Source organism: Scylla paramamosain, chromosome 44 (genome assembly GCF_035594125.1).
Source record: "Scylla paramamosain isolate STU-SP2022 chromosome 44, ASM3559412v1, whole genome shotgun sequence".
In the NCBI taxonomy this organism is placed as follows: domain Eukaryota; kingdom Metazoa; phylum Arthropoda; class Malacostraca; order Decapoda; family Portunidae; genus Scylla; species Scylla paramamosain.
Genome location: NC_087194.1, coordinates 2,645,680 through 2,662,849, shown reverse-complemented (window position 1 = coordinate 2,662,849; position 17,170 = coordinate 2,645,680). Strand labels below are relative to the sequence as shown.

The 17,170-nt window shown below is 43.1% G+C and overlaps 1 protein-coding gene across 5 annotated transcripts; it reads right to left on the bottom strand.

Annotated features, from left to right (window-relative positions):
• Nucleotides 1–3,285: 3,285 nt before the first annotated feature.
• LOC135094063 (serine/arginine-rich splicing factor 4-like) lies at nucleotides 3,286–16,100 on the bottom strand. Of its 5 annotated transcripts, none has more exons than XM_063993807.1 (10): nucleotides 15,962–16,100; nucleotides 14,148–14,275; nucleotides 13,592–13,662; nucleotides 13,242–13,319; nucleotides 12,803–12,875; nucleotides 10,378–10,451; nucleotides 9,858–10,046; nucleotides 7,090–7,134; nucleotides 6,178–6,303; nucleotides 3,286–5,371 (listed from the first exon to the last, which is right to left on the bottom strand). In XM_063993807.1, exons 2-10 carry the CDS (start codon nucleotides 14,271–14,273, stop codon nucleotides 5,278–5,280), a joined length of 876 nt encoding a protein of 291 aa, XP_063849877.1. In that variant the 5' UTR covers nucleotides 14,274–14,275; nucleotides 15,962–16,100; the 3' UTR covers nucleotides 3,286–5,277. The 5 variants fall into 5 exon arrangements, with proteins under 5 accessions (XP_063849877.1, XP_063849880.1, XP_063849878.1 ...); XM_063993810.1 differs by having other exon boundaries at nucleotides 7,090–7,131; XM_063993808.1 differs by lacking the exon at nucleotides 15,962–16,100 and adding an exon at nucleotides 15,852–15,868 and having other exon boundaries at nucleotides 14,148–14,279.
• Between the last annotated feature and the right edge of the window lie 1,070 nt (nucleotides 16,101–17,170).

Sequence of the window (17,170 nt, the reverse complement as noted above, 5' to 3'; positions counted from 1 at the left end):
GTGTATTATCCTTTTTTACTGGTTTTGAAATTTACTTGATTATTTATTGCCCTCAGTTAGCTATAATAAAGGACATCATGAAAATAAATGAGGATATAAATTTTCACAATTTCTCTTCTGCGCAATCGCAATTCAGTTTATTTCTTCGGCTCATTTGATATTTTCTATTTTTCCTCCGCTTTACTTTATTCTTATTCTTATTTATTATTTTTTTGTCTATACATTTTGTTTTCCACTTTTGTATTTATTTTATTATATATGTTTAAAATGTATGCGGTTTGTACTTTATATTTCTTCCCTCGATGAAAAGAAGCAACCTAAATATTTACACCCCTAACGAGACAGCTAGCCTTTTAAAACAACCCACACAGAACACACTTTATAATACGTGAAGGAGGATCAATTGTGATTTTAAAGAATAACGGCATGATTCTAGTGACAGTTCAACACACCGCACCATCAAGAACAAAACCCCCATATAGTTATCAGCACAGCCGTATTCTTTTTTCTTTTCTTTTTTTTTTATGTAGGAAGGACACTGGCCAAGGGCAACAAAAATCTAATAAAAAAAAAAATGCCCACTGAAATGCCAGTCCCATAAAAGGGTCAAAGCAGTGGTCAAAAATTGATGAAGAAGTGTCTTGAAACCTCCCTCTTCAAGGAATTCAAGTCATAGGAAGGTGGAAATACAGAAGCAGGCAGGGAGTTCCAGAGTTTACCAGAGAAAGGGATGAATGATTGAGAATACAGGTTAACTCTTGCGTTAGAGAGGTGGACAGAATAGGGGTGAGAGAAAGAAGAAAGTCTTGTGCAGCGAGGCCGCGGAAGGAGGGGAGGCATGCAGTTAGCAAGATCAGAAGAGCAGTTAGCATGAAAATAGCGGTAGAAGACAGCTAGATATGCAACACTGCGGCGGTGAGAGAGAGGCTGAAGACAGTCAGTGAGAGGAGAGGAGTTGATGAGACGAAAAGCTTTTGATTCCACCCTGTCTAGAAGAGCAGTATGAGTGGAACCCCCCCAGACATGTGAAGCATACTCCATACATGGACGGATAAGACCCTTGTACAGAGTTAGCAGCTGGGGGGGGTGAGAAAAACCCAACATGCCTACAGACTTGGCATGGTTCCGGGCAGAAATATAAAGTGCATGAGATTCTGGTGATGGAAGGCTTAAGTACCTTTTGTGGGTCACCTCTCTATCATGTATAGCACGAGAACAAGCTGTGTTAAACCAAGGTTTAGAAGGTTTAGGACGAGGAAAAGAGTGAGGAATGTACGCCTCCATGCCAGACACTATCACCTCTGTTATGCGCTCAGCACACAGAGACACGGAAGCAGTAGTCATTCCAAGGAAAATCAGCAAAATACCTCCTCAGGTCCCCCCAACTAGCAGAGGCAAAACGCCAGAGGCACCTTCGCTTAGGGGGATCCTGAGGAGGGATTGGAGCGATAGGACAAGATACAGATATGAGATTGTGATCGGAGGAGCCCAACGGAAAAGAAAGGGTGACAGTATAAGCAGAAGGATTAGAGGTCAGGAAAAGATCAAGAATGTTGGGCTTATCTCCAAGACGGTCAGGAATACGAATAGGGTGTTGCACCAATTGCTCTAGGTCATGGAGGATAGCAAAGTTGTTGGCTAGTTCACCAGGATGGTCAGTGAAGGGAGAGGAAAGCCAAAGCTGGTGGTGAACATTGAAGTCTCCAAGAATGGAGATCTCTGCAAAAGGGAAGAGGGTCAGAATGTGCTCCACTTTGGAAGTTAAGTAGTCAAAGAATTTCTTATAATCAGAGGAGTTAGGCGAGAGGTATACAGCACAGATAAATTTAGTATGAGAATGACTCTGTAGTCGTAGCCAGATGGTGGAAAACTCGGAAGATTCAAGAGCGTGGGCACGAGAGCAGGTTAAGTCATTGCGCACATAAACGCAGCATCCAGCTTTGGATCGAAAATGAGGATAAAGTAGGAGGGAACAGAAAAGGGGCTACTGTCAGTTGCCTCAAACACCTGAGTTTCAGTGAGGAAAAGAAGATGAGGTTTAGAAGAGGAGAGGTGGTGTTCTACAGATTGAAAATGAGATCCTAGACCGCGAATGTTGCAGAAGTTAATGAAGAAAAAGTTGAGGGGGGTGTCAAGACACTTAGGGTCGTCGACAGAAAGGCAGTCCGACCTGGGGACATTTATGGCCCCCTCCCCAGATGGGGACTCCGAGACTGGTGTAGGAGTCGCCATGATGATTTTAAAATTTTTGAGTGAAGGGTGTGTGTGTGTTATTAGGTGCTTGTAGTTTTGTGTGGAGGAAGAGAGTTGTCTTGAGAGGGCAGGCTGTGACTGCCCCCTTGTGTTGCGAGACACAAAGGGAGACGTTCAGTGAGGTCACAGCTGGGTTTAATGATAAGTTCACAGCACCCCCTGAACAGTGCTGCACACCTCACTGGGAGTAATTATCGTTTCGGCAGGTGTCTACTGCCTCCTCCCTTCACAATACTAATTTCCCCCATCTATCTCTGTTATTGTTATTATTAATTTTTTTTTATTATATGTGCAACTTTTACCTATTAACATTATGCATGATAAACTATATATTTATTTATTCATTATTATTATTTATTATTTTTTTTTTTTACGTACGATAAAGATGGATAACCCAAAAGATAAAATATAATATGCATAGTTTTTATTCCTCCTTACTTTCAATGCCTTTATTCCACTCATATAATTTTAATAACACCCACAGCATAATTATCAGCACAGCCACACTCTTTTACACTGTTCTTCAATGCATGGGGCTGCTGCAGGGACGGCGTAGGGAAAGAAATAAAGGGATAGTTGAGATAATGGAGTTGATGTAGAGGATATGGTGTTTGATGCAGGGGCGTGTTGGTGAACGAATAAAGTGGTCAATATTATAATTTTTTTAAGGCACTCGGTCTATTTCGTCTTATCTGCCTGGTCTTTCTCACTCTGGATGACAATAAAAGTGTGTGTTGTGATGTGTTACTTGGCTGGTCTTCCTTACACTGCATGACATCAATGAAAGTGTGTGTTGTTTCTTGGCTGGTGTGTTGCTCTGTTCTCTCCTGGCTGGTCTTCCTCACATTGCACAACTCAGTAAAAGTGTGCATGTGTTGTGTGGTGTTGCTTGGCAGGTGTGTTGCTTTGCTTCCTCCTGGCTGGTCTTGACACTGCATGGCATCAATAAGTGTGTGCGTTGTGGTGTGTATGTTGCTTTGCTCCCTCCAGGCTGGTCTTAACACTGCATCAGGGCCCCAATGAAACGCTCTGTTGTTTGAAGGTGAAGTGTATTGAAACCAAAACTTTATATTTATACATACCCTACACAAGCAACATTCATTGCTTTTAAAAATCTTAAAATTTGTCTGTGTAGTGATTTTGATCAGCGGAAGCGTCCTTACAAGTAGAGAAGGCTCGGTACAAGCTACAGACATGTACAACAGGCCACACCGCACCTGGCCGCACCTCACAGGCTGTCTGGCTACACACTCATGGCTGGCAACACCACCACAAAGTTCAAACACAGCAAAATGGACCTGCCTAACTGGTGAACAATAAATGCAAAACCTTTCTTCGTTCGAAAATAACTAAATACTGAATTATTGGCTTGGTATGTACATTAAATTATTGCACTGCATTTAATATTAAATTATCTGTTTTTAGTAAAGAGTATAATTACAGTATGAGCTATGATTGTGAATTGTGTGTGTATGAATGCATAATGCTTTGTATGGGTGGGATTGCTGGCCTGGTAAGTAAACAGACATGTGTGTATGTGTGTGTGTGTGTGTGTGTGTATTCTGTCACTTTTGGATGAGATTGTTGCTCTGACTTGTAACACTCCCAGTGACAAGCCGTCACCGGTGATGGCTGTGGTGAACTAGTCTGGCTGCCTCTGAGAGAAACCATTGTGTGAGCAACAGCCTCTTCCAGCACACACACACAACCACCAACAAGTGCTGTGCTGCTGCCAGCCGCTGCATGCAGAATTGCCTGCTGTGAGCCAGTGTGGTGCAGCAGAGTGAACAGAACAGTCAGGGTTCAGGCTGTACACACAGAATGTTCAGGGCACCACCAAACCCAGGACTCACCACCCGCCTTCACCCTGCACTCCACCCACAGGAGGGCACTGCCAGGCTGGTGTGCTGGTCACCTCTCAGGGTGGAGGTGCAAGGGGCCAGGCAGCCATCCTGAGGCCTGAGTGTTGCCTTGGGTAGTAGCAGACTGCAAACATACTATTAAGTGTTGTGATAAATGCTATACAGACAAGTCTGTGTGACTCGTTATTTAAGCTCTATGTTGATCTGTTACGTACAATATTTACAAAACCATGGAGAACAAGACTGGTCGTGCTGCCTTCTATGTAGTAACCAGCAGTAATTGCTATTATGTAGATATTCAAAATATTATATCAAAGCTACACCTTCCCTGTGGTTGTCCCTAGAGTTACACACACACACAGACATGCACGCACACGCACACACACACACATGCACACCTGCAGCAGTAACAATGCCCCGCCAGGCAGCCACTGCATCACTGTTCTCCCTCCCGTGAAGCAAAAATTTCATGCCAAGTCTAGGATACAAAAGTGGAGTCCCTCAACACACAACTGTTATGGAAATACCAAATGTTCTACAGAATTGAATTATTCTGTGCAAACAAAGTAAAGACAGCAACAATGTACATCAAAATCTAACACTTACACGGAGGCTCAGCTCCAGCGGGGACACCACCGCCCCGAGGATGTGACCCACAGAGTGACGGGCTGGAGCAAACCAAGACTCTAGACACTATCATCTTACAAAACACACCGAAATGATTGACGGGAAGCAGACTGCGCTGCTCTCGGCCAAAGGTGACGTCCGCCGATGCCTCAACCCGATGGCCTCACCGACCACCATCTGAGACACCAAAACTTAACTTGCTGCCCTCACCCCCCTCCCCCCCAGGAGTGCCATGCCCGTGCCCTGCCCGTGCCCGGTGGAGACGGCCGCACGTCACCCCTGGACTGTGCCGGGCACAACACAGCAGCACGCCTCAGGACACCCACCCACGGCTGCCTCCCGCTGCCCAGGACTGGCTGAGCCGCCTCCGCCGGTCTGTGGCGCCGAGAGGCAACCCAACGCTACATTAGTGGTAAATATAACGAGAAAAATATAGTATTTAGCCCGGTCCATGGCTGCACACTTGCCCTGCCCCTCGGAGGGGCAAACACTCAATTGTACTAAGAGAACAGGGTGGAGGACGAGAGCAGCCTTCCTACTTCTCCTCCTCAGACTCGGACTCTGCCTCGGCTGACTTGGAACGGCTGCGGGATTTTCTCTTCTCTGGGGATGCACTGCGGGACCTCGACCTGTGGGGGAGGAGGGGAGGTCACTACAACACCACTACAGACAGACTTAGCTATGTCAATGAGCAGTGACAGAGTGGTGCGACTTATTTAGCTTTTAATGAGATTGATGTGTCTTGGTGTGTTTTTATGGTTTTGTTTATGTTGTAATGCTTGGTTAATTAACAACTAACCTTGTGTAAGATGTTTTTAAGTTAAGACAAAAACAAGGTGTAATTAATTTGCCTTTACTTTTTCTGGTCAATAAACTACTACTACAACTACTACTACTACTATTAATGGCCCCTCTCAAGGCAGCAGTAGTGTAGCAGTGGTGTCCCAGTTACAAATATTAAACTAAACCACAAAAGGTCACACCAAATGTCACATCAAACTTTTAGTCTTTTAGTCTTTTAGTGACAGATGAACAAGATTCCTGCATTATGAACAGGAGAAACAATCTTGAAAACCTCACTAATAATTTCTGTGGCCTTTGAAAATATCCACAGTGAGGTTATATGGATTTTTAAGGGAGTTTTTATGGATCTAGTGACAGTTTAACAAGGTTTCTACATTATGAACAGGAGAAACAGTCTTGAGAACTTTGATAATAATTTCTGTGGCCTTTGAAAACATTTGTGGAGAGAGAGAGAGAGAGAGAGAGAGAGAGAGAGAGAGAGAGAGAGAGAGAGAGAGAGAGAGAGAGAGAGAGAGAGAGAGAGAGAGAGAGAGAGAGAGAGAGAGAGAGAGAGAGAGAGAGAGAGAGAGAGAGAGAGAGAGAGAGAGAGAGAGAGAGAGAGAGAGAGAGAGAGAGAGAGAGAGTGCCTTACCTGGAACGAGACCTTGACCTGGATCTAGACTTGGACCTATCAGAGCCGGACCGGGACCTGGAGCGGGACCCGGACTTGGAGCGGGACTTTGACTTGGACCTCCGCTTCTTGCTGTGACCGCCGCTCCTGCCGACACACATGCACTCACTCACTAACAAGTCTTCCCTCGTTCATTCAATAACAATTTTTCACTAACTAATAATTTTCTCTCTCACTCCTCACTGTCTCAAAAATGTTACTTTACTTTTTATTAATCTCCTAAAAGTAAAATTGAAGGTAAGTTGTAATATTATGTGTATGTTTAGGGTAAATTTTATGGAAAGTAAGTTAAGATAAAAAAAAAAAAAAAACTTCAGTGGGAAATGATTATATAGAGAGTAAAATGATATGACAAATTTTCCTGAGTTTCATAATAGTTTACTCTTCATAAATTTTCCTCAATGGTTCCATATTACTCTACCTTTTCCATAAATTTCACTAACCTAACTTCAAATAACTTCTGCCTATTTTATTTCCATTAGCAAACACCAAACTATTAACTCCCCTTAATTTCAAACACTAGTAGAAAAATCTGAACAAAAACAAAAAAAAAACCTAAACAACAAAATAATCTAACAAGCCTTTCATTCAATCCATGACTCAAATATTTACACCTCACCTCACAAATCAAGTGGCACATAAATGGCTGGAAATCAACTGTTTTCAATGACAATATACCTTCTCTTATCTGCTTAGCATCTGATAAAACTACAATAATCCAACCAGCCAGTCTTTCAATTAATAAACCAAACATTTACACCTCAATATTCCCAAGACCACTTTATCCACTGAGCCATGGAAACCTCAGCTCATGTTCCAAGTCCACTGGTACAAACTGGCAGGGTGTGGTTGCCCATGCATCCCAGTACCAACCTTGAACGAGAGCGGCTGCGGGAGCGCGAGTGAGAGCGGGACCTGCTGGTGAGGGAGAGAGAGAAGTGTCTGACGCAGCCTGGACATGAACAAGCAACCACAAGCTGTCCTTACTACCTACACTGCCTCTCAATGCACACCCACAGTCACGAGTCATTAAATTATGCCCATATGCCCTTCCTCTGTTTAATGTATTTCCTAAGTCTCTGATCTGTTGGGAATCTAAATAATAAAACTTTAAAGAGAGACATCATAAAGCAGGAGTGAGGACTGACGGTATTGCATTTTCTCCCGTCATTAAATTATGCCCTTCCTCTGTTTAATGTATTTCCTAAGTCTCTGATCTGTTGGGAATCTAAATAATGAACCTTTTGGAAACTTTAAAGGGAGACACAATACAGCAGGAGTGAGGATTGAAGGTATTACATCCTCTCTCTCTGTGTTTAGTCTTGCCTTAGTGTTAAGTCTCAAATCTGCTGGAAATCTAAATAATAAACCTTTTGAAGACTTTAAAGGGAGACACAATACAGCAGGAGTGAGGATTGAAGGCATTACATCCTCTCTCTGCATTCAGTGTCTTAGTATTAAATGTCTGATCTGCTGGGAACCTAAACTGTGAGGTCTTCTGAGAGTGTCAGAAGATCGGAGGACTTTCAACAGAGGCACAACAAAGGGGGAGTGTGAACTGAAGGTATCACATCCTTTTCTAGTGTGTTTAGTGTGTTGTGTCTAAATAGAATCTGTTTTTTAAGACTATCAGTGTATTGGATGGCTTTCAAGGGCGGCACAACACAGCAGGAGTAATATTGATAGTGATCTTGATTCGTGACTGTGAGTGAACTTAACTACACATTACCTTGGTACACAACACGGCTATATCACTATGAGGCACCTCTGTAATGTCAACTAAGCCAGGACACTTTGATGAAGGACTATGTTAACATTTTACAATAAAGGGATGCCTGAGTGTATCTGAGGCAACACCAATGGTAACTGTGGTGGTGGTGGTGGTGGTGGAGGGATGGTAACAACACTAATTTAACTAAAAGAAACTAACCTAACTTAATCTAATTTAAACTAACTTAACCTAACTACAAAGAACTAACCTAACCTAACTAAAGAAACTAACTTATCCTAAATAGAAAATAACCTAAAAATAAATAAATAAATAAATAAATGATTATCCTAACTTAAGGAATCAAAAAAAAAAACCTAACTTAACAAACTAATTCATCACTCATTACATCTTAATTAACTCTTTCACTACCAGGCACATTTTCCCTTAACTACTATACACTCCGACACGTCTTCTTGTTCCCCAGCCACCTATAAACACTAAACTGGCTAAGAAAAATAAATAAATAAATAAATAAATAAATAAATAAATAAATAAATAAATCTCACCCTTTTCTTTCTTTCTTGTAGATTCTTATAAGCTACACATTCAAAAAGACTATTCCAACACTTTTCCTTCTCGTAGGCACTTGTAAAACACTCCATATGTTGTGCTTGGTGCCGTTAATTGCTCCATATTAAAAGGAAACGGTTAATCTATCTTAATCTATTGTGCTCTGAATTGCAGTGTATTTAAAGGAAGTGCTGATTTATCTATCTGTCAATACCACACAGGGCGGCCCAGACAAGGTACCGTACACTTGCTCACTCACCATTCACACTCTTAGCCCAGTCAGTTAACAGTTAATTTTTATCTATAGTGATGTGAATTGCAGTGTTTTAAGAGGAAAGGTTCATCTATCTGTATACCAGGCTGACAATTCCACACAAGGTAGCAAGGTACTGCACACTCACTCAATCATCATTCACACTCTTAGCCCTGTCAGTGGATAGGGGATCTTGTGGGCCACCCTACCACCACCACTACCACCACCACCACCACCACCTCAGCTGTCAGTCTAACACTTCAACATTACCAAACAAACTGGCATGATAAACACAGGTATGTATTCTTAAACACTTTGATCTCTCATTAAGACTTTTTTTGAAGGCCAGGTACGTTTAATCTGGTTGTCAAGAGTGTTTTTTTTCTTTCAATGATGGTGCAGAATATTTGTCGTAGTAAAAAATTATGAAACTTTTAAAAAATTCCAGTAACATCTATGAGTGCTTCTTAAACTATCACTATAATCATGAAAACACCCTTGAAAACCCCAACAACTTCCACTACAGCTTGTTAAACTATTAATGGAATCATGAAAACACCCTTGAAAACCCTAATAACTTCCACTACAGCCTGTTAAGCCATCACTGGAACCATGAAAACACCCTTGAAAACCCCAGTAACTTCAACAACATCTTAGTATGTGAAACAGCAGCACCTCTTTGAAGTGTTTACGAATACAGACCTAAATACAAAAATTTACAAACTTTCCTCAATCGAGACAAGGAAGGCCAGCTAAACAAGAGTAAGTAAACTAGAAAAAAAAAAAAACTTTAAACTCCTAGCATAAAAACACGGTGAGTCACAAATTACCTGGTCTGGAACGAGGGTAGAGGTAAATAAGATGACACTTTAAATTCCTATCGTTAAAACAAGGGTCAAGGTTAGGTCAGGTCAGGTGAGGTTAGGTTAGATAAGTGAGGTTAGATTAGATTAAGTCAGGTTGGGTTAGGTTAACTTGGGTTACACTAGACAAGGTTTTCAAGTTAGATTAAGTTAGGTCAGGTTAGTTAAGGCAGATTAGGTTAGGTTAAGTTACATTAGACTAGGTTAGGTAGGTCAGGTCATGTCACATTAGGCCACAAATTACCTGGATCTGGAGCGTGACCTGGAGCGCGACCTGGAGCGGGAAGATGACCTTGACCTAGATCGCCGTGACCTTCGGGAGCTGCGTGACTTTGACTCGTCCACCAGGCGGATGCGGCGGCCATGCAGGTCCTTGCCATCCAGGCGGTGCAGTGCGTTCTTCATGTCCGCATAGGTGGCAAACTCAACCACACTGCCGAGGAGAAAGAGAGAGGGAGAGGGTGAGAGAGTGAGAGAGGGAGAGGGAGGGAGAGGGAGGGAAGGAGTAAGTGAAGAAAGTGAAGGGACAGAGTGGGTATTACAGAGAGGGAGGGCAGAATTTACCAGAGGGACAGAGGCAGTGAGAGGAGGGAGGGAGGGAGGGAGGGAGGGAATCAAGGAGGAAGAGGGAGGGAATGGTGGAGGAAGAGGGAGGGAATGGTGGAGGAAGAGAGAGAGGGAATGAGTGAAAGAAGGAATAGATAAAAAGGGAGGAAATGAGTGAAGGAACAAGAGGGAAATGCTTGGCACACAAACACACTCACCCTTCATTCCTCCTGTACTTGTGGGCGTCGGCATAGGTGACCTCCCCAGCCTGCCGCATGAAGTCCTTGAGGTCCTGCCAATAAAGCACAGCATTAGCGGCGGCCCTGGCAGCAGCAGAGGGTCAGAGTACAGATGACAGCCTGCCTGTGCTGCCTCACCCCCGGCGTGGTGGACCCCGGCCGGTGGGAGGCCTGGGGGAGCAAGGGTGTTAAGGGGATGGGCCTGCCACCTGGCTCAGCTGCTGATGGTCTTCCTCCACCTCCTTCTCCTCCTCCTCCTCCACCTGTCAGGAACACAACATCCCCTCCTGTGGCTGCCTAAAGGAGAAGCTTCTACAATTACTTTCTGGTCACTTAAAGTTAAGGTCTGCCCACACCAGCCTCTCAGTTAATGGCAAAAATTGTTTTTTTTTCTAAGCTTTATCTTTATGGAATTCTGTGGGCCAAGGATAAACATTCTAGCAAAAATGAACAAGACTGAATTGATGACACAAAAATGCACAAAGAAAACTATGAAATAGTACGCGAATCAGGCATAGTTTTGTGATTTGCTCTACCTTAATCATAGTATATGGGCTGCACATCTCCTATACCTCTAAGGCAAACAGTGTCGACCCCACAGAGCCTTTCAGCCTTGCCTCAGCGGCCCGGCTGCGCACAAACCCGGCCAGCCTCTCGGGACAAGGAGACCAAAAGCCCGAGACCGCAAGCCCAGGACGGGAGGCCAATGTGACGCCTAGCTCGGACCCTGCAAGTGGTCTGGGGGAGGGAAAGGGAGGCCAGACGGCGGTTGTCTCCGCCCCCGGCCAGCCAGACAGACAGCCGTTCCTCGCACCCAAGATACGTCTCGGGGAAAATCTCTCCCACGTCCTCGCCAGCCCAACTTTCGTCCACTCGCTCCACCCGCGCTGCTACGGGCGGGCGGACCGGCAGCCGTCACGGTGCAGGCGGCCCCACGACTCGCAAGGTGAACCCCTCGTCCCGCCAGAACCACCGGCCATTACGACGCTCCTCCGTCCTGGCCTGCGCGACCGAGCGCGTCCCTCCTCCTCCCTTGCCTATTTCTCCTGCCCTCTCTCCCTTACGGTGTCTTCAAAAAGACATCGACAGAGAGTTAGGGTCTGTCTCGGCACTGCAGGAGGCTACTTGCTACACTGTCAGCACACCAGCAAGGCAAGAGGGAGACCTTTACTGCTACATGGCAAAGAAGGGTATTAACACAGGGGGTCAGGGAATAAACAGTATGAGGTCCACATCACATTGCACTGATACTCACCATTGTGTGGCTGTTCCTGCTCCAACCTCCTCCCATCATCCTCCTCCTCCTTCATCTACCACACCATCACCACCACCACCTCCTTCCTTCCTTCCAGCACTGAACACTAAGGTCTGCATCTCAAACGTGTCACTGTCTCACCTCAACTATTTTTAACAGGCTGGAGTGGAAGTGAATGAGTTTTCAAGGGCGTTTCCATGATGCCGGGGACAGACCAACAGCAATGCATCATGGGTCACAGAAACCACCCTTGAGAACCTGACTGATCATCTCTGTGCCCCTTAAAAAGTCACAATGAGAGAACAGAGCGTTTGAGAGTACCAGCCCAAGCTTCACGCCCCCATACAGCCCCCTTGAGCCCCACACAGCCCCTCTGAGCCCCAACACCACACCCATCTTGTTATGAAGTGTTCCTCCACTGCCAAACTTGTCTGCTCATGGGAATGTTGGCTAAGACTTTCCTTCACCGACTTTACTGCTAATACACCACTTTTTTCTTATATATTCATGCACTTAGAGGTATTTTAATGTTTCTGTGTGATATTCTTATAATTTCCATGGCTATGAGAGATGGAATTGATGTATTTTTTTGTCTGTCTGTGTTTATGCAAATGTTTAGTTTCAGTTTTAAGAATGGAGATGTGCTTGAAACGTTTATCGATGGCAGTGTTACAGTAAATGTTTTCAAGTTGATAGATAAACATAATATTCTCTATCTCTGTGTATGCAAATGTTTTTAAAGTTTCAGCATTAAGACAGAAAGGTGACAGCAGTAAGAGGGGTCAGGTTCAGTCTTATCTTGACCATATTTGCCCCACCCACGTTAGTGACAACTACACCCACCACACACACAGACCACAACCACACACCCCGTCTGACCCACCCTCAGCTGCCCCGAGCCTAGCACTGGATGGCATAGGGAACTGTTTATCTACTTCCTCTTCCTACCGACAAATGACGGAAATAAAATGGGAAAAAAATATCATAGTATTGGGAGGGGGAAAAATAATAAATAAATAAATAAAATAAATAAAAAATAAAAAAAGACTACACTACAACTATCTACTACTGACTTTTGCTTTCTTTTTTAAATATGCATATATATTTCACAAATTTCAGTGACACTTAAGAGGCCGGGCTGCCACTCACCTGCCAGGATACACGGCTCGACAGGTTCTCCACTGTCAGGCGGTAGTCAGTGCGCGCCGCCATGCCAAACCGGCTGAAACAAATCATTTGAACTGTCACACACCACTGGAACTACGACACACCATCACAATCACCGCCACTCATCACCACACACCACCAAGACACATTTGATTGTTTTATTTCATTTCACTACACATCGTCACACACCATCACTAAACCATTTTTTTTTACCATTACTACACCATTTGATTAATTATGCTTCATTTTATCTTACTGCACGTCAACACACACCATCGCAACCACAGCATTCACCATCACAACTTAAACACACACCATATGATTAACTGACATACCACCACCACCACCACCACCACCACCACCACCATTACATCACTTGATCGACTTTATTTAATTTATTTCCTCATGCTAGAGTGCTTACCTGGAATGGAAGCCTCTCGGGGGCGGGGCGCGGGGCCAGCGGAGGCGAGGCGCAGCGCGGGCTTTCTCCACTGTTACCCTGAAGGAGGCAGAGTGATAATACCGTGAATACTACTACAATAATACTATGGTTAGGTTAGGTTAGGTTGTTAGGTTAGGTTAGGTTAGGTTACTACTACAATAACGATGCAGTACAATGTTGGTTTAACGGATCTGTGAGAGTTAATTTTAAATCTACTTTGCACTAAATGAAAATATTGTTCTAATGGAGAGATTCTTGTGTACAACTGCTGCTACAAATAATAATAATAATAATAATAATAATAACCACCACCACCATCACAGCCTCACCTTCCTCCCAGCAGTTCCTTCCCATTCATCTCGTACACAGCGTCGTCTGCGTCTCTGTCATCATCAAACTCCTGAAGTGAGGAACGAGACAGAAAATCAGCAAACTTAATTCAACACAGCAGCCGCTCATGAAACATTCTGCTCTCTCACCATGACTTTTCCAAGGCCAGAGATGATTAGCCAGATTCTCAAGTGTTTCTCCTGTTACTAATGAATATATCTTAGCAATCTGCCACTGAAACCATAAAAACGCCCTTAAAAATCATAGAAATAGTCTTAAAAATGTAGAAACACCCTTAAACACCATGGAAGCATCCTTAAAAACCATAAAAGATTCTTAAAAAAACTTAGTGTCATTTCAACTAGAGGCTTTTGAAAATAGTGGAGGTGCGGCGCAGAAGTGTTTCAGAACATGGGCTTCTGTGACAAGTGATGCGTTGCCTTACCATAAGAATGAAGGAAAAACGCAACAAAGCAAAAGGTACTGGAGGAGAAAAAATTCAAAGAAAAAAGTAACATGTTCGGAAAAAAAAACTCAAATCCCTCAGCAACTCACCACAAAGCCAAATCCATTCTTGATAACGATGTCCCTGAGGCGGCCGTAGGAGCGGAAGAATCGATCCAGGTCTCTCTCCCCCACACGGTAGCTCAGACCTCCGACGTAAACGCGCGTTCCCACCATGGCTGTCTGAAGAAGGCCCAGGCAGGGAGGTTAGCAGTGTGTGACCAAAGTTTTGGCTTGTCGGAGAGTAAACGTAAAGCTAACAATTTAAAAGAGGTTAGGGGTGTCCGAGTAAAGCTTTATTTTATCAGAGTAAGTATAAAGCTAACAATTATAGATGAAATAAAGGTTTACGAAGCAGAATAATTTTATAACTCTGCCTGGCGATTTTCAGAGTGATTTTAAAGCTAACAATTAAAAGAAGCGGAAAATAACAGAATTGCAAAACAGAGTAATTGTATAACTACGTCTTGTGTTCTTTTTTACAATTTTATCTATTTTTTATGATTTTTTGCTTTTTTATTACCATTATCTGTTTTAGCATTATAAGGACGGCAACAAGAACTAACTGGCTCAATACACACCAATCAACAACTATTCTTCATTTTTTATAATTTTCCCAGTTCATTTTTGTTTTCCAGATTTTTTTCTTTTTTGTATTATCATTATTTATTTTTAGCATTATGAAGGCACCAACAAACAAACAAACTTGACGCACACCAATCTATAGTTTTTATTATAATTTCATGTTTAATTTTTTATTCTTATTTATTTTTTTATTTTATTTATTTTTTAGCATCATGAAAACAGCAACAAGGATGAACAAACTCAACACACACCAATCCACAACTATTGGACCCCTGAGCTTGTTGGGCGACTAAAAATAGACATGAAGCAACAGCCACCACCATGACTTAAATAAACTACCATGCAGAGACAAACTGAGGCAAAAAATAGAAAATTAGCCACCAGCACCACCACCACGTCTTCAAGTTACATTTTTTTTACATTGATGTTCTATATTATCAACACTAGGGAAATATTGGGTACTCTATACCACACACAAATTTAGTGTAAGGAATGCATGAAAGACAGGAAACTAGTGAACCATTTGGATACCACTGAAAACCCTTATTTCCCTCATAACGTAGGCAATTCTATAACCCCGAAACAAAATAACCTCCCTCCAAAATATAATAGCATTTTTCCCCTGCTAAGTAAAGATATACATTTAAATCCCAAGCCATGTTACCTGCACACCAGAGGCAATTGTGTACGTCTGTAGGAAGCAAAAACATCCGGCAAACTAGTAAAATAAGCCACGTCATTTTTTTTTTCTGAAACCGCATCCCTCTTGAAAACATTATGGCATTTTTTTCCCGATATATATATATATAAAAAAAAGCATATATTTTACCTTCCCACCACACTACCTACACAACAAAACCACCTAACAGTAAACAAAAACAAGCCACAAACAAGTGAAATAGCTATATAATATTCACATCTTATGACCGCACCGCCACACAGCCTTCCTAAAAATACAGATTAAATTTTTTTCCCTCTCACGCATCTCACACGTACTTTTATCCCGATCCAGAGCACACACACATGAAAACCAGCAGGGCACACTAGCAGGGACTCCAAAGCAGGCAGAACTAGCACTGTGAGAGGAGAAAACAACGAAAGAATGCCTATTGATCACTCGAGGACGCTACAACATGGCGAAGATGCCACAGGGGAGAAAGAGGACCTAACCTTATTTTATGCGGTTTTCTCGTGATTTAAGCCCCCCTGAGTGACACCTGGCGACCCACGCAGGTGTAGTGGGCTGGGGAATAAATGGACAGGTGGAGAGAAGATGTAACTTGCCTCAACATTCAGTAATCGTGGGTTATATGAAGGGCTGTGTCTGGTGTGTGCGTGGAGCAGACGAGAAGATGGAGGGTGCGCAGCTGCTCCTCCCACTCTTCCTCCTCTCCCCCCTTCTCCCTCCCTCCTCTCCCTGCCTCTCCATCCATCCTCTCCCACTTCTCCCTCCCCCTCCCGCCTCCCTCATGTTTCCCCCATTCCTCGTTGTCCTCTCCCTCCTCTCCAACTATCTCCTCATCCAATCTCCTCTCCTCGCTTCCCCCCAGTCCTCTTTCTCTCTCTCTCTCCCCCAGCATCCCTCACCCCCCATTGTCTTCTCCCGCCTCTCTCCCAGCTTCCTCCCACTTCTCCATCACCCCCACTCGTCTCGCTCCCTCCCCGTCCCCCAACCTCCCAACCCTCTCTCTCTCTCTCTCTCTCTCTCTCTCTCATTTCGTTTCCTCTCTTCCTTGTTTACTTTTTCCTCCATTTCTCTAACTTCTTTTCCGTCTTCCTCCTCTCTTCTTCTTTATTCCTTCTTTATCTCTAGTTCTTCCATCATTCCCTTTCTTCCTTTCCGTCATCTCCTTTCTCTTCTCCCTTCCTCCTCTCCATCACCCTCCCTCGTTATCTCTCACTTTTCTTTCTTCCCTCCTTCCACATCTTACTATAAATACAAAAGTAGGCTAATAATCGTAAATATTCTTTTCGTGTTTTTATTCAATAGAGTACAAACCGCCTTACATGTTTATTATACCTCTCAATATTGTAAATTATCTACTAATCTATTACTACTCTATCCCTTTGTATTCATCCAATAGGGCTCTAGTTCCTTGCTCTTCCTTTGTGTTCTCTCTCTCTCTCTCTCTCTCTCTCTCTCTCTCTCTCTCTCTCTCTGGGTTTATGTATATCGTCAGATCAAATATTCTGAAAGCCTTAGATGGCAAAATAATATCCTAATACATCTTATACCACAGTGAATAATGTACAAACTGTTTATTTTCTTTTTTTCATCAGTTATATGTGCAATTCACCACAATGCATTTCAATATCCCAGGTGGAAGTAAACGAGTAGTGGATTAAGAAATGTTTTCTTACATAACTTAATACAAAACTCCAGTAATTGTCTAATATACTAAAGAACTAGATCACTTTCTGTTCTTTCTTACAGAACTTAATACAAAAGTTCATTAATTCCTTAATATACTAAAGAACAAGGCCTATAT